This window comes from Dermochelys coriacea, chromosome 3, assembly GCF_009764565.3.
Source record: "Dermochelys coriacea isolate rDerCor1 chromosome 3, rDerCor1.pri.v4, whole genome shotgun sequence".
Classification (NCBI taxonomy): domain Eukaryota; kingdom Metazoa; phylum Chordata; order Testudines; family Dermochelyidae; genus Dermochelys; species Dermochelys coriacea.
The window spans coordinates 110,116,502-110,141,920 of record NC_050070.1 but is presented as its reverse complement, the minus strand read 5'-3'; the positions used below and the strand labels follow the sequence as shown (position 1 = coordinate 110,141,920).

General features: G+C 40.3%; 2 protein-coding genes across 12 annotated transcripts in view; one reads left to right on the top strand and one right to left on the bottom strand.

Annotated features, from left to right (window-relative positions):
- Positions 1-229: 229 nt before the first annotated feature.
- On the bottom strand, positions 230-25,302 carry PEX3 (peroxisomal biogenesis factor 3). Its single transcript, XM_043511134.1, is given in 16 exon segments — positions 230-1,014; positions 1,017-1,052; positions 1,496-1,584; positions 3,243-3,367; positions 4,613-4,681; positions 6,938-6,987; positions 6,990-7,105; positions 7,392-7,408; positions 7,411-7,449; positions 7,545-7,599; positions 8,073-8,079; positions 9,824-9,952; positions 12,232-12,275; positions 16,342-16,423; positions 18,716-18,847; positions 25,095-25,302. Coding segments are annotated over 16 exon segments (1,116 nt in total). The 5' UTR covers positions 25,168-25,302; the 3' UTR covers positions 230-961.
- Positions 25,294-25,419, top strand: part of ADAT2 (adenosine deaminase tRNA specific 2) — a 36,964-nt gene continuing 36,838 nt past the window's right edge. For all 11 annotated transcript variants that reach the window (XR_006280017.1, XR_006280018.1, XM_043511126.1 and 8 more), the window contains exon 1: positions 25,294-25,417. Coding sequence is in view for 9 of the 11 variants with exons in the window: in XM_043511126.1 (XP_043367061.1) it covers positions 25,373-25,417 (45 nt within the window). In the remaining 2 variants the exon portion in view is untranslated. The remainder of the gene's footprint in view (positions 25,418-25,419) is intronic.

Sequence of the window (25,419 nt, the reverse complement as noted above, 5' to 3'; positions counted from 1 at the left end):
GTGTGGACTTATAAATCCATATGTACATGAATATTGCTCTCCTGTAGTCCCACCTTATGTGCCAAAGAGTTATATTTTTCTAGTCTTTGCAAGTTTCTGTAGGAAACCAATGAAAATAAATGCAAGACTAAAATGTAGAGACATTTTAATATATGTGAAGTTTTAAAATGGTGGCCTATTTAGGTACAGACAGACATTCTTTTATGTTGGTAAAGTTATTGCACACAAATTTTACATTAAAATTCTTTATTGCAATACAGACAGTGTGCTGGGATCAAAATTAATACAAAGTGAGATAAATATTTACAAATGTGTACATCGATAGCTGTTCATCGACAGCATAAACACAATAGACCCTCTTAAAATCAATTTATTCTAAGTCTTCAGCAAGAAGGCAAGCATCCAGAACATTGGTCAGGCACCTGCATCAGTTGGCAGAGACTTTGCTTTTGCCTCTGGAATATTAATCCTCTAGGATGGCATTTATAGAATTGAGGAAAGAAGGGTTTTTTAAAGTTTTTGTGGGGGGAAGGAAAGAGAAGCCTGACTTCACCCATCTTACTGTCTGTTGCAGTTTCTAGAGTTTTATGATCAGAGATTGCTTCTTCCAAAATTCACCACATCTGAAGCAAGTCAGTTTCAATAACTGTAGGTATCCTAATATTGGCCTTTTGTGTACAATAAAAGTAGTTCTAAAGAGTTAATACAGCTGAAACCTTCTTAACACAAGTCTTAGTGAACAATGATTCTTCGAACAAGTTTTTAATCAGATGTTGTAAGCAGAATTCTATTATATAAAACAATAGCAGGTGCATTCCCAAGTATTTCAATAAGTGTATTCTTTCTGAAGGTTTAGCAATCCTACACTATCATAAAATTAACCAAAATCCTTAAATTCCCACAGGTATTCACAAGGGATGTACTATATAAAGACATGATCTGTTTGTTTTTGATGCACAGTTCACTTCTCTAATTGTTGAGGAGTACTAAAAGCTTCATACACATTAGCAGCAAGTCTTTCATTTGTTCCATCATCAACAGGTCCTGAAGAAGATGGAAGTAAAAAATAACTAGTTTAAGAACCATCACCTTTTTCTTGCTGAAGTACTTACACATGGTTAAACATGACAGAGTCTGATACCAGAAAGTGTTGAGTTTTTTACTCAAATATAAGTTTGTCACATTTGAAAAACAAAATTGTGATCAGAATTGCCAAAGCAGTCTGATCAAGAAATCATTCTGCATTTACCACCATCCTTTTCTTCTCCCCCTGCTCTCCCTACCCTTCCACTGACAACTGCAGGTAGCAGGGATGAGAGAGAGCCTTTCCTTAAGGCCACCAGTGTTCCCACTTCTTAAAAGAAACTGAACTAAAACTCATCACATGAGAATTGGGCAATACAGTTTTGATATAAAATGTTGCATTTAACAATGAATATTTTAGCAGACTTGGGATACTTTTAAGATAGTAAGTACAAAGGCTTCTACCTGAATAAGTGACTAGGGGTTTCACTGCACACTGAATGGATCTGTCCATTTATGATGGGTATTATCTTTGCCAAAGGAAGATTGACACTGGAAAGACTAGAAGGAATAGAAACACATCAGAGGCAGGCATAAGTCTCCTTTTTACATTGCGAAAACTATATATAAATTCTTTGGGATTGTTACAAAGCTGAAAAAGTCCTTCCATCTCTTTTACCCTTAAAAGAGTAAGTTTCAGATTTGCATTGTATGTGGTTTGAAGTTTACTTATTTGGTCTTTATCAGGTCTTTTGTTAAAAGCACACATATAGAAACAAGCTCAAGCAGCAACTGATCTGTTGTGACTGTATTCCATTCAACACATAGGTGTGTCACATGTAGCAAGAACTATAGTTCAACCAAAGTTTGTACCGATCATATCACTAGCGATGTCAGTTTGCAGTCCCTCCTCTTTCAAATACTATTGGAGGTAGCATGAGGAGTCAAGTAGGACAGATGGGAGATTAATAGGAATCCAAAATAGTACAGTAATTGTATCCATTTAAATAAATGATATTTAAGGGGGACTATCAAGCATAAAAAAAAAAAAAAAAAAATCAGTTCTGCTTTTTGTTATTGACATGAGTAATCTTTCTCTTTCCCCATTTGAAATGATTTTTTAGAACTGGATGAGTGGTGGAGTTTCAAACAAGGTGTTTTGCCATGATTTCAGTGTAGCCAGGATCTCACCCAAAAAGTACACATATTTCACTTTCATCTTACTACTAAACATATCAGAGTAATAAAGCCCCTCCACATGCCCCTTTCACAGTCCGTCTCAAAAAAAACTCAATCCTGCACTTGAAACAGATTCTTGTAAGCAGACGCCTGTACGACACGCAGAGTCTCACTGAAACCAACAGGGTTCTCACTAGATGCAGAAGTTTGCCTATATGTTCCCCAATGCAGGATCAGGGCATAAAGAGTGTGTTATCAAGGGAAGTGCAATTAAGTCAAGCTCCTTTGGCAATGCCCACAATTTATCTATTCTGTTAAGTATTTCAGCTATAAAATGACCTCATATTATTCTATGTTTATCCTGTGTGGGGGTTTTTTAAATCCATTTGCCTTTCAGCATCCATTCTTCCAGGAAGGACCTATTCTGTATTCCGCCACACTCCAATTATTGTACAGCGCTGTGTACTCTGACAGTATTATAGATGGAACGTAGTTCAGAAGGGGTTAAACTAAGCATCTGGGAGTCAAGGAGTGAAACTTCATATCAGAGAGTGCTAAAACAAGCTTTATAAGGAGGATGAGTGTGTTAAGAGTAGGGGATTAAACAGACAACGGCGTCACACAGGGATGAGTCTGGTCCCAGTGGCTAGGCTGCAGGACTCTGAACTCAGGGTTTGTAAAAACTATTGCTAACATAATTATCAGTATGCTCTAGCAGACTAAGCACAGGACAGAGAGCCAAGACTCTGAAGTTCTAGCTTTAAACGCTGCCACGACTATGTAAGACCTTAGTCAAATCACAGCTCATATTGCTGTTTCCTCACCTGTAAAATGACAAAGCTAGTACCGTCTCTACCTCACTAAGTGAGTAAAATACTAAAATCCATGTTATCTTTATGAAGTGCTAGAATTCTTCTCATCACCAGTTACTTCCATTATAACGGGGCCATGGAATCTATAACCATGTGCAGAGATTACTGTAAGTCAAAGCATAATCAAGACAGAAAAAACTCATAAAATATCATCAAAGTAATATTTACCTATTTACAGAGCCACTCTGACACAAGTCCTGTTCAGTGGGTCTAAAGAACTCTGCCATATTGTCCAAAAGTCGACTGAATCCCCTGTTTAAACACGTGCTCAAAACTGTACTAAAATCTGGGCTGTAAAAAAAAAAAGTTTTAAAAAATTGCTGTTCTGGTTCCTAGTATGTAGTTCTTCACATTTTTAAAATACACCCATAGGCACCCCTCTGGCAATCTGGATGCCTATCCCATAAATTAAAGGTTACAACAGAGAAAGGACTGCTCAAAATATCTGTTCCTCAGCCCACCAAACAGATGGTCTTTGCAGCATGTCCAGAAGATTAACAAGTATGGATTCTGGCAGACGCAGGTTCCAAAAAACAAAAAAAGGATCAGAGAACACCCTGCCAGCAGTTCCATCTTATTTCTATTGAGGCAATTCCACCTTGAGCACCAATGCTGTTCTCAATTGAGGCAGTATACCACAGAGAGAGTAACCAAGTCCCAACCCATTTAGGGCTTTACAGGTTCTAACCAACACATTGAAATCCACCTGCAAGCTGAATAAAAGCCAGCGCACGATCAAGCATTTTCACTATACCAGGAGAACTAGAACTTCAATAATCATCTTACTGTAGTGCTAAGAAACTGTGGTGATGGGCAACAATAAAATCCCCAATACCTCTAGAAGATCAATGAAAAGACAACCTCGCCATAGTTCAGGCTATCCATATTCAATGTCTGTCACCTTTTCATGCAAAACCCCTCGCTTTTATAACTCCCTTGTAGAAGAAAAACATTTAAAATGAACTGATAAAACCCTGCATAAAAGGTGTCCATTGGAATCCATTTAAAATAGAATCTGAAATGAAAATTAAGCCAAATTTCTGCCACTTTTACGTAAGAGTAAGAGTGGAGGAAAAACCACTGATTTCAATGAAACTAACTCTGGACTTACATTGATCTACCAGAGAGGAGAAGTTGGCCCAAATTATTGCAGAACCACAGGAAAATGAGGGGGAAAAAGACCTGTCATGTCAGCTTGTCACTGCAAGATTATTTCCTTCTGTCAAGTATATTTTCTAGTGATGTGTCTCGTAATGTTTACAGTGATTAATCAGAATTTTGTGTTTTAAAAGCTAAAGCTTGGTTTTTCAAAAGGCCCAATGAGTTCAATATTCAAAATCTCACTGAATTTGAGCACTCAAGCCCCTTAGGCACTTTTGAAAATGGCAGCCTAAAAGCCTTTACCTCATTAAATTTTATATAGTAATTAATAATTTAAGGGTCAAATTTTATGAGGGGAACCACCACCACCCAGGTACATATATGAAAATTGCAATTATTATAAAGATTTTAATGCTAATACAGGTTCTCTCTATACCTTCCAACATATCTCTGGTTTCATTAAGTAATTTAATAGTAGCAACATCTCTTTCGGTAAGTCCACAGGCCTAGGAAAAAACAAAACATGAAATTTAATAGGAACTCCATTAGCAACTGGAATATAGTTAGACTACAAAATAATGGTCTAGTTTTGAAGTCACTGTTACAGAACCAGGCTGGCATTCCTCTAGCGTTCATTTCAGAAATTTAATAAAATGGGAGTAAGTGACCCAGGGACCGCTTGGTACCAACTGGCAGAGTGCACAGGGGGTGCAAAATGCTTTACAGGGAACCCCGGGTCAATATCTGTAGTTGACTGAGGGTGGCATGTGAGATCTCTAACAAGAGCCAGTACTAGCCCGCTGGTTGTCATAAACATTGCAAAAATGTATGTACAGATATTTACAGAGCTATGTAGCTATACTGAAAATTATATTCGCAATGTCTTGGAATTAAGGCAGGTCGCCAGAAGGTGACATATCACAGAAATGTTCCTTTCAGGCAAGAGGCAAGACATCTATCTCCCTGGCCATTTGCGTTTTAATTATTATATATCTACATGAATACTGAATCAGGTGCAGATTGAGAGACTACAAAAATCTACAAGAACAAATAAACAGCAGGGGAAGTGTCTGGTTTATGAATAAAGACAAAGGTATATCTGTTCCAGTATATCTTGGAGCGCAAGAAGACATACCGAACCCTTCACCTAGGAAACAACTGACAGTGTTCTAGTCTCATGAAAAGTGTTGCAGCCAGCCTGGGCTACAAAGATTTTGGTTGAGCAATACTTTATTAGATATGACAGTATCATCTTAAGTAAGTCTAGGCATTAGAATGTGTTATGATTTTATTTTACATGTAATCATTTGTTTCCAAAACTACTACTTGCTGCTACTTGAATCTCTATGCTTTGTAAATAGACTTATACAGTAGAACCTCAGAGTTACAAACAAACAGAGTTATTAACTGGTCAGTCAACTACACACCTCATTTGGAACTGGAAGTACACAATCAGGTTGCAGCAGAGACCAAAAAAAAAAGCAAATATACACTACTACAAAAATAAAGGGTAAATATAAAAAAGATTTGACAAGGTAAGGAAACGGTTTCTGTGCTTGTTTCATTTAAAGTAAGATGGTTAAAAGCAGAATTTTTTTGCATAGTAAAATTTTAAAGCTGTATTAAGTCAATGTTCAGTTGTAAACTTTTCAAAGAAGAACCATAACATTTTGTTCAGAGTTACAAACAACTTCCATCCCCAAGGTGTTTGTAACTCTGAGGTTTTACTGTACTTGAGGTCATTATAAAGATATCTATGTGCTGTGTGTAAAGCAGAGTGATGATCTGAGGTGAAAGTGGTAAACTGAAGTGCACCGTTTGTTTGAAGGAAGCAGTGGATTTAGAAATACTCCAAGTGTCCAGTGGACATGGGGCTGGACACTCCAGGGAGATCTTGGGGGTTGGCGTATGCCAATCACTAATCCTAGAGTGACAGTGAGGCCAAGAGGGCAGTGCTTGTGTTGTCAATGGCCATTGGGGTTGGGGAGCTGACCCATGGCAAGCACAGACAAGGTTTCCTCATGTGAAGGGTAGGCAGCCTCAGAGTGAACATCCCATGAGCGACCAAAAATAAGGATTAAAACGTAAGAGCAACAGGGAAAAGGGAGACAAGTCAAGCTAAAAATGTAATAAGATAAAATCATTGTAACAAACGTCCAACTGGAAACCAAGTTTTAAATCGTGCTTATCAAATCTCTTTATAATCTCTGTGTTCGCAGAAGCATTCACTAATTTTATCACTGCTGTTTTCTTTCAGAAAGTTTACTGGGAAACAGAGTAACTTAGTGAGATATTCTGTACTCTTTAACCCTCGTTTATATTTAGTCATTAACATGAGAGGAGTATCTTATCGCCCCTTCTGGGAAAAGTTTATTCCTTAAAACTAGTTTTATATCAAGTTAAGAGCTAAATCTCCTCTCAGTGCGAGATGTGGATTAGATATGTAACTATGATGCTGGCAAACTTCAGGAAGTTTGGAAAACTGTTTTAGTGAAACAACTGATTGCCACTGAAGTTTTCTTCTCCTCTCTAATCTTTGGTTCTCCTTGCTGGAGGATGAAATTGACATTAGAATAAAAAGCAATTCTGTCTTAACTCTTCTCGTCTGTACATTACATTGCCTAGATTAAAGAAACCAGGACACTTAACTTAATGTGAAATAACTGGCATTGGCTCTCATTAAGGGTACAGTTACCATGCTAAAACAATAATGTGGTGCACAAAATAGAATAAAAATGATGCACATAAAATTAAACAAGTACCTGGGTGGCTAATGGATTTTCTTCATCTGGCATCATATAATGACACAACAGAGATCTAGATCCACTCTATTATCTGAATGGGACAAGTCTTATGCTTCTATCAACTTTCTGATTTCTTAAGTTTCTGCTCCAACTCCAAAAAGAGACAGAGTATGTTTAAGAGAAACACTGTGGAAAGAAAGGACTAAAATGTTAATTGCAGAGTAAATAACATAGATTTCATTTATTGCTTGTGACAAAATTACATTCAAAAACACACCACCATTTTTAGATATGATCAACCCAGAAAATCTGTTTGCAACAAGCTAAGCCTGCCAATGCACATTAATAGATAAATCAGACATTTTCAGATACTATTTTCAAATAATAAAAGTTTCCTCATTTTAATATTTTTACCCCCGACACTATTTGGAAGCAACTATCAGGGAAAAGATTGAAAAAAAGTCACCTTTACCTTCCAAAAACTCTCTGCCACAGCTTGTTTTAACTACAGTTATTAACTCAGTCAGACCTATGGGCAGAAAAAGGTACCAAATGATTCGTCTATTTGTTGAAATATTGCATACAATGGCATGATATAAAAATAGTAAGTTTACAAGTGTCATACATCTCCTAGAAGGTGTTGAATACTTGATAAATATTGCTGTTGGACTTCAGGGGAGCTAGAGGTGCCTGTAAAGAAAAAACCAAACCAAACCCAATTAATGATGTGCCAGCCACTAGTATAGATTAATGCAAAAGTCCTCCTACTTTGCTTTCATGGAGGTTGTAGTCATTCTGGATGTGGATTTTACTCTCCCAAGTCCTTCAACACCATATGTGGATTTCCCCCAGAGCCTTCTAATATCATGCATTGGCTTTCCCAACTCTGCCTCACTGGTGCGGCACTATCTTCTTTCCAGACCTCAGTAGTTTCACAGCATGGACAGGGTAGGACAAAGACTTCTTCAAAGGAAAATTGAGAAGAAGAGCTAAAAATATCTTTCTGTGGCACATCCATTCTTTAGCAGCAGGTCATTCTGCTCATCCTTCCTCTCCCAGCCTGTGTAGAATTGCTAGACATAAGCCTGAGCAAAAGAATGGGAGCAGCCAATCTAATTTAGCAACCCCTGCCCCACCGGGGACTCTGAGGAACAGCAGGACTGCTCCTATGTGTCCTAGCACACCCAAGAAGAGAACCTCCAGAATAAATCAACTCAAACCGGAGCTCACAAGCAGACACATTGGAGGTGGGAGATGACAAGTCTCTCTCAGCCATTCCTCCTTCTCCAATAAAAAGGAGACCCTTTATCAGGGTATGGCTTCTGCTTCCTTCCATCCTAAAGGATCCTTTTACCTCTCCTCCAAAAAGAGCTTTCTGCAGGTAAGCTCCCTGATCTTTTCCCCTCCACTGTATTGTAGGGACCTCTTCTCCATCCCTAGTGGTAGGAAAAACCTCATCCATCATTCACCCTTTGCTCAGATAGGAATTCTCCTGAAGAGGGCAAGATAGAGTTGGAACCAGTCCCCTCTCCACCTTCCTGCTCCTCAGATCACCTCAGGAAAGCCACTCTGATGGAATGGGGTACATCAACTCAAGTCTCATAAAAGCCTTAAAACTCTCTGTGGTGAAACAAATTCTCAGGACATGAAGTGGAGGCCATCTGCTTTGCTCCAAGGCAACCTCTCAGACTGGATCCTGCCAATCCACTCCACTCCTCGGAAGATGGCAGAAACAGAGAGCGCTTCTCCCTCTACACTCACCCTGCCCAAGAACCTCCTCAGATTTTACCAACTGGACCCTGAATTCCACCACTTCTGGCTGCCTTACTGGAAAGTGGATCCTCCTAAGCCCCAGACCTGTCTCTAGAGACCAGCATGTCCCCTCATGACTCTGGAAAGGAAGGTGGAAGGAGCTGTTAACAATACAGAAGAGCACTCAGATAACTATTAATGCCCACAATTCATGCTTTTAGAGCAGCCATTCAGTAGCTCACTGAGATCTTATCTGACACCCTAGTTGGGCCCATTTGTTCTTGTTGATGAGAGCCATAACACGGAAAAGAAAACCAAATCTCTTACCTTGCTAGCTGTTTTCCATGATCTAGCAACACCAATAAGAATATCCAGTCAGGAAGCCTCAAGGGACAACTGGAGTCAGGCAACATGACTAGACAGTCAGTGTTGTAATTAGCCAATCAATTTTTCTTCAATTGTGGGAGATTGTAACTTGGGGCAGCCTGCCTATATGCTGGGAGGAACTAGGCACGAAAATCCTGCAACTGGATTACCTACCACAGGCTGATTTGTCCATACTGATATTGCCATATCTCAGGCCTGGTCTACAGGGGTTGGGGGGAACGATCTAAGTTATGACGTACTTAGATCTAGTTACTGCGGTGTCTTCGCTAAGGTAAGTCGGCAGCTGATGCTCTCCATTGACTCTTGCCCTGGTGGAGTACCGGAGTCGACAGGAGAGTGCTCGGCAGTTGATTTATCATGTCTAGACTAGACGTGATAGATCGACCCCCCGCTGGATTGATTGCTCCCCGTCAATCCAGCAAGTAATGTAGACAAGCTCTCAGAAAATTAATAAGATAAATGTGTATTTATTTGGGTCTTTAATAACAAATAACCCTCTCAATTTGCACCTGTGTTGTTCAGAAAGTGTGTTAGGTGAGGTTATTAGTATTTTGTTCAGCCCAGTTTTAAGGGTTTCAAGCAACAGGACTATCACTACTTCCACTGAGAGACTTCCATAGACTAATGCATCTCTCCGCCAGAAGAGTTCTCATACACCGACTCCTGATTTCAGCCTAAGTTTTCCCTTCCATAGTTTCATCCCAATATTCCTGGTTATATACCCTTTCATCTCTCACCGAATAATTTTTTTCCATGAATAAATACTTACTGAGCTGTTTTTGCAGATTGCCGCATTATCCAGGTAGATGTAACCACCAATAATATTTAATTGGACTCGCAGAAGAACTACAAGCATACATGTACTATACACAGCTACAATGCTTCTGGTAAAACCTTTAAGAGGAAAAAGGAAATAATTTTGAAGTTATATCACTAGGAGGGCAAAGGGGAGCATTCTCCAGAGCTCAGTAAGTATCAACTTTCATTTTTAGTCATTTTTTCATGTCATTCCATTTTTCATTTCTTTTCTTAGATCACACACCACGCAAAGAAGTTCACAACCAAGATGATCACATAAGTCTAAATATGTACAGTAGTGATAGCCAAAATGCTTAATAAAATTCACAATCATTCACTATAAAGCAACATGCTAAATTACACTATTAAAATAATTTGCAAAAAGAAAAGATACTGCACAAGTTACCCAAACTATATGCACTTCCAGCTGATCCCTTTTATTGGGCTAATATAAAATGGGGTGTCGTATTGAAATTTCCATTCTTCATTAGGCCATGCAAACAGATTTAGAACACTTCATTAGACTTCATCATGCAATTCAGACAAAGGCAGCATAACAGCAGTCTGGGAACAAGCAGCAGCCTGCTAACTACCTACGGTAGGGGCTGATATTGCTTAAGAAAGGAAACGGGAACCAGCATTGGCACTGAAGCAGCCAGCCACGAGCCAGAGAGGATGTCTGAACGGAAGGGTACATGAGGGAACTAGGCAGTAAGTCTGCTTGAGTAGCAAGCAATAAGAACCTGAGAAGAAAAGGACTAGGAAACAGGGAAGGAGAAGGAGGGGACCAGATGAACAAAGTATATAAGAGAGCTGTAGAAGAGAGACAAACAGAACCAAAGGGAGTGGAAAATGAAACTGATTAAAAAAAAAACAGAACAACACATGGTAGCTAGGAGTCAGGAAGGGGTATTCCACCTTGGCCCAATGGTATTTCACTGCACAACTATTCAACTATGTATACACTATGGCATCCTTCCCTTTCCCTCTACCCCAAAACACGTACAAGGATGAAACAAGGGGCTCCTATGGTATGATTGGTTACTATGAACTTGAGAAAAAAAAAATCAACAGCTGATAGCATGCTTCTCTCAAGTCAGTGGAGAAGTTTTGCTACTTAGGGAGTATGCCATCATTGAATGCTATAATTGGTTATGAGATTACCCAGTGCATAAGCAAGGCCAGGTTTGCATTTGGAATGCTATCATTTCGTCTACGGAGTGACAGAGACATCAAAAGAAGCACTAAGCCATATGTCTATTGGACAATCGTACTTACAATACTTTTATATGGTTGTAAGACACAGGCAACCTGATTAGTTCTATATGCTCAGCGTTCAGTTTGTTTGCAGGATGAAATAGTGGGATGAGATTCCCAATAATGGAATCCTTAATCACTGTTGGATGTCTGGCATTGAAGGCATGCTCAGAAAAGTTCAGCTGCCTTGCTCTGGGTATTTTATTCATAAGCTAACTCAATACACAAGGCCATATTTTATGATCATCTAAAGCAAGGTATCCAGTTTCATGATGACAAGTACAAACAATATAAAGATACACTAAAAAACTTGAAAACATGTCAGACAGACCCAGCAACTGGGAAGCAACAGCCCATGTTAGAGCAAGGTGGCACAGTTTTGTCATGTTGTCATTAACTGCTTTGAAGCAAGGCACCTTAATACCTTATGTGAAAAATCCAACCACCACAGAGCAAGGACACAACAGGTTGCCCTGGTCGGTCATGGACAATCTTGTTTGTCCACATGTAACTGTGTTTTCGATTCTCACATTGGCTTCACATATATGTGTTCGCCTACAGAGTTTGCTGAATCCTCATATGTTGACATTGACATGAGACTCTGTCATGAGTCTGGGCTTCAGCAAAATCAACAGCTAATAATATGTACACTGGCCAACATTCTAGTAGCAATGATGTATTTTTGTTTTTTGTTCACGTTCTTATACTGCGCCCATCACAGTCATTTCTGAGCACCTATTTTAGAGATTCTTCACAGTGTGCAGAAGGTGTGGCATGCATAGTTCTACATTGTTATTCCACTCATCTCAGATTTCATGAGGGTCTTACAGCCTTCCAAAGCTCAGTGAGATATTTCAACTTGGCCTCTGACCCTATGACTTTCCAAAGAGATACAAAACTCTTATCCATAGAACCTTTCTGTGATGGCTTATACTGTATAATGTTGCTATGAAGTGTAGTAGAATAGTGACTATATAAACAATATTTTGCCAAAGCAAGAGCAACCCACACTGTGCACCTAAATGGATATGTATATTCTAAAAGGAGAAGACAAAGAGTTTTTTTTAGGCTTATTATGCTACAATAATATGTACATAAAATCTTTCATTTTGACTTACTTATTATCTTTAAATCCTCCCATATTTCTAACTTGTTTGGTGGCCTGTTGGGAAACAAATAATGAAAAATATTAAAAACATTTACATTCAAAGAGAAACTAGAAAGTATTAAAGAAACTAAAAGAAATAAGAGTGTTGCAAGGCAAGTTTATACAACTACAATAATTACTGAAATTAAGTTTGTGTCCACCATCATTTGTTTGTAGTTCAGGAAAAAGTGTGTCTATAATAAAGAACTACAAAATCCTGGAGGTTTTTCAAAACAATTTTCATGTACCAGATTAATTTTTTTGGCAATTTAGATTCTGTAGCTCTATTATCTGGTCTGAGTTCATAAGCTTAGTGACTCAGTATTTAAAGAGAAAACCCTGATGATCCAGAAAGCAGTGTTGGTGACATGAGCCCAGATCCTATCATTTGTTTCACACAGACAGACACCTATGCTCACCTGGAGTCCACTGACTTATTGGGGCTCTTGGTGGGCACAGTGCAGTGCACTGCAGGACCAGAGTCTCAGTGGTCATACTCCTTTTTCCAAATCGAACCATTGCCAAGTTTGGCTTTACGGAGCACGGTTGATGATTTTTTAAAGATGAAACTGAAGCTCGAAAGAGTAAACTGACCAGACTTACTAAGGCACGGCACAATCTTAACGCTCTGAAATATCAGAAAGATGATGTATCCTCTGGGACACCTGTGGAAAAGAAAATGCCACGCCCACTTTTTTTTTTTTTTAAATCAACAGGCATGTTATCCTCAATGTCTTGGCCAAATTTAACCCTTATTTATAACCTAAATTCTTCCTAATTTTTCATAAGATAATGTAACCATGCTTATCTTTAAGCATTGCTGATACAGAATGGCTGTTGTGTTCCACTCCAGAGATGACAGCATTTCAGTGCTGTATGAAATGATCCATGAAAATAATCTGGGAAGTATTTTGTAATTTCTTGGAAAGGTTACATAAATATCGCTGTTTTTATGTAGGAAACAACGATCTACTCTTGAGTCAGGCTGGAAGAAATTCCAGTAAAAAAAAAATAAAATTTAAATTACGATTTTTGTTCCCCAATTAATGGTTCTTCCAAGGTCTGGCTCTCAACACTTCTGGCCATTTTCATCCTCTTGGAAGGAACACACAGAATTTGGTATTTGTTTAAAATATCAATCTACTGCTCAGTTCTCTAGTAGAAATAATACAACAGACTGAATGAAACAGAATAGGCTATCAAATCTATGACTTTGGTGGACAGATGGAGACACAAAGGAAGAGACTGAGGAATGCTATAGCATATGTAACAGCAACTCATACTTATACTTTGCAAAACAGAATAAAGTATCAACAATTTTAAAAACTATGTTTTAAAATAATTGAGAGAAAGAAAATCCTACATAAAAAAAAAAAAACATACTAGAGCATTCCTTTAAGCCAGCACATTACAGGGCTTGAAAATATACTTGTTCTATTTGTATATAATGGGCACAAAACTTTCCATGCCAAATGGGATGGGGAAGAGGAACCAATGCTATCAACCTTTGTAGAACCTATGTTTTCATCTAATATAAAACCTGTTCTAGAGCTTGTGATTATAAAAATAACCTTTCAGTGTAAACTGATGTGGTCTTCTTAAGTCTCCAATATCACGTGACAGAAGAGTGAAAAGTGACCACAGTCATGTGAGTTTTCACTGTTGCTACTCAGAAGCCTGTAGGAGGCAGCAAAACCGACCAGAATCACATCAACTTTATTCTTATTTCTCTGGAAAGCCATAGTTAGCAGCAGGAGCAAGCACTGGAGTTGTTCACTAGGGAAGACAATGTAAAAGAGTAGCTTGAAAGATGGGAGGTGCTGAATAAGGAATACAGTGGCAGACCACTTCCCTGGTCACAACAGCCAGGAGTGCTCTGGTGTGGGAGAGGAGACCAAGATGGAACCAGAATACTCTGAGAAGAAGACATATCAGATAGGAGCGAGTTGCCTAGGAAGACTGAGGAAATTTTTTCCACAGCAATGCTAAAAAAGGGGTGACCAGCTTTTCGTATTTCAACAGACTTACTAAGTAAGGCATGGCACAATCTTAACACACTGAAATATAAGAAAGATGATGTATCCTCTAGGACATCAAGAACTGAAATCTCCATTTCTGCTCCTTTACATGGTACAAATAGTAATGTTAGGAAATGGTGATCCTGTCTGTCTGTCTGCTATGTACTTTCTTTCCCTCCTTTAGTCTAAATGACCTCTCATGGTCTGAAGTAGTATTCCTCTCTGCCAGAGGAGAAGGTGAGAAAGCATCCCTGCATCTCTGGGCAGAGCCCAGGAATATGTAGCTACTTGAAAAACTCCAGCTTTATATCCAATCCAGTCAGTCACTTCATCTCATGAGCTGTCTCTCCACAAAAAAATAAAACTCACAATCCTACATCCAAGCAAAATGAAATTCAATGCTTCCTCTGCACCAGTAAGCTAAATAGAGGCAATTGATCAGAATGTACCCTAGCCTGCATTATTATCCAAAAAGATTATTCATGCCTGCAAGCTATTGTACAGAATCCCTGATTGTCTTAATATCTGTGATCTGGCTACCCAGCTCTCTCCACAAGAGATTAGCAATTACATGTAACATCTGAATTCAGAAATTTAGATAAAAACAAAACTATCTTACTATCTGGCCTGACCTTTCCCACATCCACTGCCACTGCATGAAGAAAACCAACTCCACTTCACCAACATCTCAGAGCTCACTTACATTTTGACCTGCAAGCTTATCAAAACAATCACCTATTAGATGAAACAGATCAATATTGATACAAGAATACATACTACAGTGTATGACTTCAGTTACTGTGCATCTTTGCCTTAAAGCAAAGGACACCCAGGACTGTAGTCAAACTTGTTTTGCTGATTAGTTCAGGACATAAACATGATTGATTGCAGAGCCCCTAAATTATAAATATTTACTTAAAATTTTCTACAATACATTTTAAAGTCATGGTTTATTATGACAAAATTACTGATTTAATATGCTGTATAAAATTAACACAGCACTGAAACATTAGCACTGAAATAACAGAGTGTTTTTCGCTGTTTTGGCAGCTAACAACTACAATTAAGACACTGTTGGAACATCTACTATAAGTCAATTTCTTAGGGGCTGATAATCATTTTAAATAGCATTAAAAAAATCAGCAAGCGACGTAATTAAGTAAGACAATGACTAGTTAATCAGTTCATTAAGGCTGAACTATTGAAATAGCATTTCCAGATGCTTTTTTTTTTTTTTTTTTGGAAAACCAACTTTTTTTAAGTTGCTGTGGTGAAATTTGGTAGCTACAATGCTTTCCTTGTAGCATTAATGTAAGTGAAAGCATCTTCCGATAGTAATGAGGGGATTGGACAGGTCAAAATTGGCTATATGCTGTGTAGTTTTTCACTTGTAGGTCACTAGTTTCAATACACACCAGATCAAATGTAAAGAAGTCACTGCCACATGATGGCTGTTTAGTAGCCTAAATTCAATGGGTTAGGAATCACAGCCACAAAAGCCATCACCACAATTGGTAGAGGTATGTCCCTAAAACTGTGCATTATTCATCAGTGTAGAACGTGCCCCTACCTGTTCTACTTTAAATTAATTTCTAATACCTCACTTCTTCCATGTGAGATTACAATTGGAAGCTATCGTGCATACTTTTCACGCCTGACCTTGGTAAGAGTCTAAAACATTTTTACAATTCACTGTAAGCAACTCATTGAAAGACACACTGTCCTGTTTCACATGGGGCCTGATTCTGTAAGCACTTTCTCTGCAGCAATGCCACATGTTAAGTGCTTGAAGCTAGGGCTCTTAGACTAAGTGCTGTAGGGCAAAGATCTTTTCTTCTAATGTTTGTGAAGTGCCATATACTCAAAACTACATACTTAATAAATAATAATTTTATTATGATATAATGAATACCATTACAGACTGTTGATTAAAGGGTCTAGAGAATCAAAATCTCTCGTGCTCTTTAAACTGCAAATGCATCACTTAAAGCCCAAATCAGGGAAAATTTGTGACTCAAAATCAGTTAGCACACTTTTTAAGACCACCTGCAAAATAATCTTACCTATTTTTCAGTAAAGATGTGAGGCTCTCAGAATTCAGCTGATGCATTAGGGCATCCTTCAGTGTTGGAAGCATTGACAGCACTATCATTAAAAGAAAATAAATTGGTAAACAAAGAAAAACAACCACCCTAAGTGTGTCCCTCCCTCCAATAGTTAAGAAAATTCATTTTTGTTTCTTAATTTACAACATACCTAGTAGGTGTGTGTGACTGGAGGCAAGGACAAGATACACAGAAGGGGCTGAAAGTATACTACAGCATGACCATAAGATCTAAGGTTTCCAATCATAGTTTAACAAAAGCAAACATTAATTCAATAAGTCTTGTGGAAATCAAACTGGGGTGGCCACTACCCATTTGTTACCACTATTTTTAAGAGGTTAAGGCAGGCCCTTTTCAGGTTACATTAAAAAAGAAACAGTGCAGTCAAACTTACTACATCATTTTAACAGTATGTAAAGTCACAGGGATGGTTTGCTTCAAAGAAACCCTGGCTTGTTCTGTTTACTGATTGGGAACTCCTATTTGTGCGGGAAGAAACAAATTTGCACCAGCCCGTCTAACTGCTCATATCAAAGCCTGGTCGGCTTGTCTAGGAACAGCCTTTACAACAGCTCCAGCTAGAGTATTTCCTACTTCCTTGTGTCTGCACTTGTCCGCTGTTTGCTAAGTTCATGAATCTATAAACCTCACCTCCAGGCTAGTTCCCAAGTTAGTTATATTTTGTGCCAGGCTGGTCAAATTAGACTTTTGTTCCAAGTCCTCCTTTTACTGTCTCTCAGGTACTTAGACAGCCTCCCTTACTGTAGTATCTGAGTGCTTCACAGTCTTTAATGCATTTATCATCACAATGCCCCATGAGATGGGTAAGAGCTATTATCCCCATTTCACAGATGGGAAACTGAGGCATTGAGTGACTTGCCCAAGATCCCAGAGGAAATCAGTGGTAGAGCAGGGAATTGAACCCGGGTTTCCCAAATCTCAGGCTAGGACCCCAACCATTAAGGCATCTTTCCTCTTTTTAACTGATTCACAATTGAATACTGTGCTACCACACACAAACTACAAAATATAGTTCTTAGGGCCTAAATTATTATAATTTATGCTGCAGTAGAACTTAAAAGTATGCCAGGTACTTTACAGACATAAGAAAACAGTCACTGCCTCAAAGAATTATGAACCTGAAAGAAAAAAACAAAAACTGAAGGAAGGTGATAGAATGGAACCCAACACAAGCAAAGTGCTCAGGAGGCCAACTTGCACACAAATTGTTAGTGCCACTTGTGTGTCATTATTTTTGCATACAAATAGGAGATATCTAATGATTTGATATATCAAATCTTAAAATGTATATTGTAACTGGGCCAAAACTAAAATTTGACTTTCTTCAGTGGAAAAGAAAACACTGATCTTATTTCTAAAGAGGAAGGATGCTGCATATCTGCGAGATCTGTTTTATATTTAAAACAAGAAACACATAAGAGGGATATTGGGGGCCAACTTCCCTTCTTCTTTGAAGATCTCAGAGCCAAATTCCTATCCTGTTAGGAGGATAAAATGAAAGACAGACATGCACAGTATATAATGATAATGCACATAGAAAGAAAAAAAACCCTCAGAGAGATGGTACTTAGTTGTGGTGGATGAGCAGGATAAATAAAACCTAATTTCCTCTGTAGAGTAAACCCAGCACTATGAAATGGAAAAGTGTTTCTGTTGAGTTAAAAGGAAGTACAGACTGCTTTCCAAGCACCCTTGGTATCCTCAATCACTTCAGCAACCCAGAGAGCTGTTATGCACTTCAAAGGGGAAAAAAGAAATGCTGCTCCACCCCTGTGCTATATAAAAAACCTTGAACCACTTGTGAATAAATAATTCCCATCTCTAAAGTATAGATTATGTTGTAATACAAGAATAATCACCACCACCTTAATGTTCCACCTTTTAACTGGTCTATCTTCAAAGTTAGGGAATTATTAAACTGCAAAGTTTCTTACGGATGTACTAAAGGTTATCTGCCAAGTTAATTCTATGTAACTTAATAAGAGTTTGTTTATATTATAATTTTGGTGGCTTGCTGTAAATCTACCCCCCCCCCTTTAGTTTGGCGACCACTTTATTCTTGAATAAGATAGTGCTTAAGGACCTTAGAGAATCTTGAACCTACAAGAACTGTAATCTATTTATTATAGAGCCCCAATAAAACTATTTGAACTATGCCTTTATAAGACAATTATTCAGCACTGATTGCTTCTGAGTTCTAATTAGCTGCTGTGTTAATTTTCTCCTTCCATATTGTGGGTTTAAATAAATCCCCAAGGATTCAGTCCCCAAAGGATTCTGCTTATCAGAAAAATGTATTTGCTTGCCTTACCTGTCATATTGCAGGTCCTCTGATTACTTTCAAAATGATACTGCCTTCGTGCTTGGGCAATATATTCAGCTGCTTCTCTTTCTTGGATTTCTTTAATTTTCTTCTGCCCGTATTTTCCCAGTAGGTAGACTCCTATAAAGATATATATTTTTTTAAACAACAAGCAGATTTACAAAATGTCATTAAGCTCCTCCTACTTCTGCCCCTTTGTTCTGTTTTACTACCGACCTCTCTCTCTCTATTTAACAAAACCACAACATCATATTCTTCTTCAAGAATCTGGGTATCGACTATTTGGGGTCGAATTTTCCACAGTACTATTAAAAACTGGAACTTCAAGTTGAAAATAAAATGCCAGACATAATGCTTTGAATTTATGCAAGAAATGTCTTCCAAGCAGAGATTCCTCACAATTTGACAATGGGGCTTTTGGTGCTACTGCAAAGCAGTAACGCCTCACTTAAAGTTGTCCAGGTTAACGTTGTTACGTTGCTGATCAATCAGAGACCATGTTCGTTTAAAGTTATGCAATGCTCCCTTATAATGTTGTTTGGCAGCTGCCTGCTTCGTCCACTGCTTGCAAAAGAGCAGCCTATTGGAGCCAGCTGGTGGGTGCTTGGAACCAGGGTGGACCGGCAGCCTCCCTATCAGCTCCCCTCTCCCCTAAGTTCCCTGTGCGGCAGCCACCCAGCAGGCTATCAATTGCCAGCAGTTCAGCTGTCCCTTCCCCCACTGCCATGTGCTGCTCCTGCCTTCTACCTTGGAGCTGCTCCCGGGAGTCTCCTGCTAGCTGTGCGGGAGGGAAGAGGGGGACTAATGTCAGGGTATCCACCTATCCCATGCTTACCCCATCTCCATAGAGCTGGAGGGAGACACGACAAGGCTCAGGACAGAGGGAGCTTGCTCGCAGCAGCTGCTGTCTCAACTCGCTGATCTACTTAAAAAGGCAATGTACTTAAAGTGCGGTTAGCGTACTTAAAGGGGCAATGCCCATCTCTCTCTCTCTCACACAGGGTCTGTCTGCCACATTGTCTCACCTCCCTCTATTTGTGCTGCCTTGGAGAGAGTGTGAGACTGTATTAACAACGTGTTAACACTTGAGGGCTCAGCTGAGTACTAGTTCATCATTTAGCAGTAAGGCATTCCCTTGGAAATATTCCACTCTCTGACTTCACCACCTCAACCGACCTTCACAATCATCATTGCTGTGTACAGTATTAAATTGTTTGTTTAAAACTTACACTGTGTGTGTATTAGTCTTCTGTCTGGTGAAAAAAATTTCCCTGGAACCTAACCCCACCTCCCCTATTGACGTTAATTCTTATGGGGAAACTGGATTCGCTTAACATCGTTTCACTTAAGTCACATTTTTCAGGAACATAACTACAACGTTAAGTGAGGAGTTACTGTACAAACAACAAATATTTAAAAAGACTGGAGAATGAAAAGCAAGCACAATGCAAGAGTGTGGTAGAAATAAAGGGTCAGTGAAAAAGTTAAATGCATAAAACCCAAAGAAAGGGGGAAGAGAGCGAGATATAAAAGAAAAGAAAATGGACAGCTCAATTTTAGACAAAAATATTTTGTTTAGATATTTGTATGGGCCTGGTAGCAAAAAAAGTCAGAAATAAATTCCTCAGCATCTGAAGGTGTAGATGAGTCCTAATATACAGAAGTGATATTAAATCTCTAACTGGGATGAAAATCACAAAGACTATCAACCACTTGTGGGCCTGGTCAACACTAAATATTTAGGTAGATCTGGCTATATTACTCGGGGTGTGAAAAATCCACACTGCAGAGCGACACGGTTAAGTCAACATAATCCCTGGTGCAGACAGTGCTAGTCAATGCATAAATTCTTCCATCAGCCTAGCTACTGCCTTTTGGGGAAGTGAATTACCTACACTGATGGGGAAAACCCCTACCATCACTATAGGAAGTGCATACATTCAAGAGCTACAGTGGTGCCACTGATGCATCTGATGCATCAGATGAAGTGAGCTGTAGCTCATGAAAGCTTATGCTCTAATAAATTTGTTAGTCTCTAAGGTGCCACAAGTACTCCTTTTCTTTTAGTGGTGCCACTGTAGCGTTTCAAGCATAGATAAGCCCTTATTGGCTTCAGGGGTCTGCTATATACAACACATTGCAGGATCAGGGGCCTAAGATAACCAGCAGCTGGGATCAAGAAGAAATCTCCCTTTACCTTATAATATTGTAGTATGGTATAATTGGCAGAGGACATTATATAGAGGTTCACTGACCACTGAAACATCTAGCACTGACTAATGGCAAAGACAAGATTCCAGACTTCAGGGGAAGTCCTGGCCTATTCCTGCTATGTTTCTATTAAAAAGACTTTGAGCACTTGTTTCATGTCATGACATTGACAGATCTAAGTAACTTTTCCCCAACTGATCAATGGTTAATGTTATTTTTATAGTCATTGTACTTGAGCTTGGACATGAACACCACCTCAATTTTAGAATGTTAAAATTTCCTAGACTACCAATCAAATTTATGTTTTAGAGGACATATATGTATCTAAAGCATTCAGATCTTTAATACACTGTTTTGGAGGTTTGCAAGTCCTACCAGAGTACACTTTTTTTTTTGGATTATCACCCTTACTACCATAAGCATCACTGCTATTTGACCACATACATGTGTTTTTCTACACTAATTCTCTTCATATAGCTCTTCTCGTTGGAGAGAATCACATAACAGTACACAGAACAAGTTTAGATATTGACTCAAAATTCCTCTTGATGCTACAGTGCACTTACAAAGCTGTAAATACAAATTTACACTTTTTTTTTCTCCAACTAAATCAAGATTCACAGGCTACAAAGTAAATATTTGAAAGAGTAAGCAAGTTACTACTATAAACCCAAACAGTATTTAAAGGTTGCCGACGGCTAAAAGTCTTTAGTCAATCTAGCTATCTTTACAGTAAAAATATGAGCCTTCCCCAGTGTAACAATGATGAGCAGTCATTTGTTCATTACAAATTAAATACTTGCATCTTTAAAACCATTTAATACTTTGTCAAAAGCTACCTAGGTCAGAAACCATTAATGTTTTAACTGGAATATAAATTGCATACCCTTAAAATCCATGGCCCCACTAAATCCCCTTTGCACCACTCCTAAGTGGGCAGCTCAGGAAGCTCCGAGCTGTGTAAAGCCAGCATAGCTTGTTACACGCACTCAGTTTAGGACAATCTTGAGCAGAGATGAAGGGGAGATAGCCAGATCATGCTGTGCTCTAGCAATTCATGCTGGCGTAATGGTCCCCAGGGAGACAGTTATAAACCAGCACAAGAAAGAGTAGTCCTGAATCTACACACACCAAGGGTTCACCCCTATCAATTTCACCCTTGGAAAGGCTGTACTTCCTGGGGGGGAAAAAAGGCATCTGCAGGAAATATCAGACAACAGAAAAATTTAGTTACATGACCCTTTAAAAAAACAGCCTTTGCAAACGTCAAATATCCTCCCCCAAAAAATGATATGGAAAAAATCAAGCAGTATACAAACTACAATAAATGTTTTAAAATCAAACTCTAACCCAAAAGTCAGATTTTTGTAGATTTTTTTGTAACTTCTGTTAAAATGGAAATCCTGGTGAAACTTTAATTGTGGTGGCCCCACTACCCCACCATAATATTTCTGTGCCATGTCAGGGACAGAGACAGAGTTAGTGGTGTAAGTTGGGGTCATTTTGTCAAGGGATTCCTTAGACACAGGCTCCTCCCTCCCCCTGCCCCACCAATAAGGAGATGATTTTAATATTCAATCTGCTCTAAAACTGACCTGCACATAGCGATTGTCTGTCCTTAAAATTGGTGTTTCACAAAAGGGGCTAGGACAGGTTTTAGGAAAGGGAAAACCCCCACTGAGATAAATGGGTCAGTTCACATGTCTCAGAGCTATTATGTCATGCTGTATTCATCTCCACGGGATGGTCTGATCCGCACCCTCCCACCTCCAAGCACATCCCATTGAGATGAAACACTTCACATCTCAGTAATCCTCCTATATTGCTGATTCCCCTAGCTCTACCCTATTCCTGAAGTGTGGAATATGAAGTCTGAGGATTCCATCCATTTCCCCTTGCTCTCTCCAGCAGGCAGATGTGCTCCTCACAGCCCACAGGTTATCGTTTCCTTCCCATGGCCCTTCCATTCCTATAGGTACAGGTCTGCTCGGCCCTAATCTTTAGATCTGACTCAGACCCGAGCCTACCTGGCCTGACCCTGAGAGGGCTGAGTCATTTGCTAACCTGACCCGGACCCATTCTCCAGAAACGGAGTCAGCCACCTCCTTTCTATAGGGTCAGTGCAGCAGCGGATGCTTGCATCAGTGGCAAAAAGAACAGGAGTCTGTGTGACTGGCTCCTGCTGTCTGCCACCACTTGCTGAACCGACTCCTCCACAGTCTCTCACTCTGCACTGCAGGCAGCTGGCAGGAGCAGGGCAGGCAGTCGTCACTGTGCCAACCCCCCCACACCTCCAAAGGGTCCAGTTTTTTTCCCAATTGATCCAGCCCCAACACTTGTAGTCAGGTCCGTTGGGTTTGGGTTGGGTTGGGTTACAGGGCTCTACTATGGGGGGGAATAGAGGAGCCAGGAGGAAGGCAGAGCTGTTAGCCAAGTGGCTCCGAGACGCCCACTTGATATAAGGCCCAGGTACAGGCAGCGATAGCTCTGAGATGTCCTCGGGGACCAGGGCCTGCTAGATCCAGCTATATCAAAGCTGGCTCAGGTACTGCTATGCTTGCTGCAATCACACCTCCCAAGTGCAGTGTAGACATGCCCTTTGTGTCCCAATCTGCCTTGACAGATGATGTCTATCTTTCCAGATAAATATAGAACCCTGTGGGGACACAACACATGGGTACAGTAAAAGAAACGGTTAGTGTGCTTATATTTGATCACTTGCTGCCAGGTATTACCAGCCCTTAATCCTTGTTTTAAGGACTCCATCTGGAATATCACCCAGACTTACCTCTGCCCTATAGCATACTATAGCTCTATACTTACCTCTGCCCTATAGCATAGGTACGCTAACAGACTAGCACAAATCCCCACAGCAGGGACAAATTATTCTGTGCAACTAAACTCTGTATTTCCTGAGTTTTCAGACATTTACGTATAGGTGCATTCAACACCTTTGCAGCATACATGGCACTGCCAGTCAACTAAGTTTTGGGGCAGTGCCTTTTCCAAGACTGGGGCTAAAATGAGCACAAGGGATGTTTTTATCAGTGATGGCAAAGGTGCATTTCAGCTAAATACACAGCTAGATTACTGAATTATTGCAATAGTTAGTACCTGTAAGTATGATACAAAACAGGTAATGGCTTTCCAATGTTGCAGTATGAATTTTGTTAAACTATCATTAAAAAGTTTAATAATTCAAGGTATGTGTTGCTTTCAAGGCCTTCAAGTTAATTCAGATTTATTAGCAAAATGAATGGGCACATCCTAAAAGTTTTATTGATATTGTTTGCTTCAGCTGATCCTCTTAGTTTCCCCACAAGCAATAGGGGGATCATGGTCCTTGGTAACATTTTAGTGAAACTCAATCACAATGAAAACAAAACATGGTAACAGGACAGAAATATTTTAAAATACTAGTTGCCTCACTGGCTACTGTGCCATCATCCTCTCCACATAACTGCAAAGAATAAATACCGTGTAAAACCCAGATCGGTGTGTTGTGCTTCTTAAAACCACTGATTTTTTGTATCCCAAAAGTATTCATTTTTATGCATTTCATTCATTCATTCGATTTTCAGCAACCCAATTAAGCCATTTAAGTTATTTTGCCCCCAAAGTTATATAGGAACATGTAATTGTCTTATCCAAACCAGTCAGAAGATTATATTTTTAAAACTGCCTTTCAAGTTAATACTCCAAAAGGTTGTGGGCCTTTTGCCTATTGCAAGGTGGAAGCGCAGAGGAAGCACGTCCATCCGACGTACGCAGCAATCTATTGATCGGCGATACCCCTGAAGCAGGAGTATCGCCGGGGCTCCAGGCTGAGCCGAAGGGCACGGCCCGAGAGGTGGCAGGATACAGCGCGCTCCCTAGGCTCCCGGCCCCCCCATTCCCTCGCAGGGGGCGCCGCGGGGGCTGCCGGCGACGGGGTGGGACTTGTGTTTCCCGAGCTGAGCAGGAGCCGCTGCACTGACCCTGGGCGCCCTGATCTGAAAGCGCCCCCGGGCCCCCCCACCACACACACGGGGGACGGCGGGGGGCTGGGGCTCCCGCACCGGCCCCTTACAAGAGGGAAGTGCCCGGCGGGGAGAGACGCCGGGGGGGGGGGAGCGGCACAGAGGCGGGAAGGGGGAGGCCGAGGCGGGTCACTCACCGCCCAGGAAGGTGCCCAGGAAGAGACATTTCTTCTTGTGGCGCTTGAGGAAGCTCCACAGGGCTCCCAGCATCCTGCCCTCGGCCCGGCCCGGCCGCCCCCAGCCGGCCCCGCGCCCGGAGCAGCCGAGAGAGGCCGCCGCCGCCGGGCGGGGAGAGGCGGCCGCGCAGACACCAACACGCCCCGGCCGCCTCCCCGCGGTGCCGGTGCCGCCGCCGCCCGGCTCCCCCGGAAACAGCCGCTTCGCGCGCCGCGTTCCGGGCCCGGCCGGCGGGGGGATGGAGGCGGCGTGGGAGCGCTGGATGGACCGAGCCCTGCGCATGGT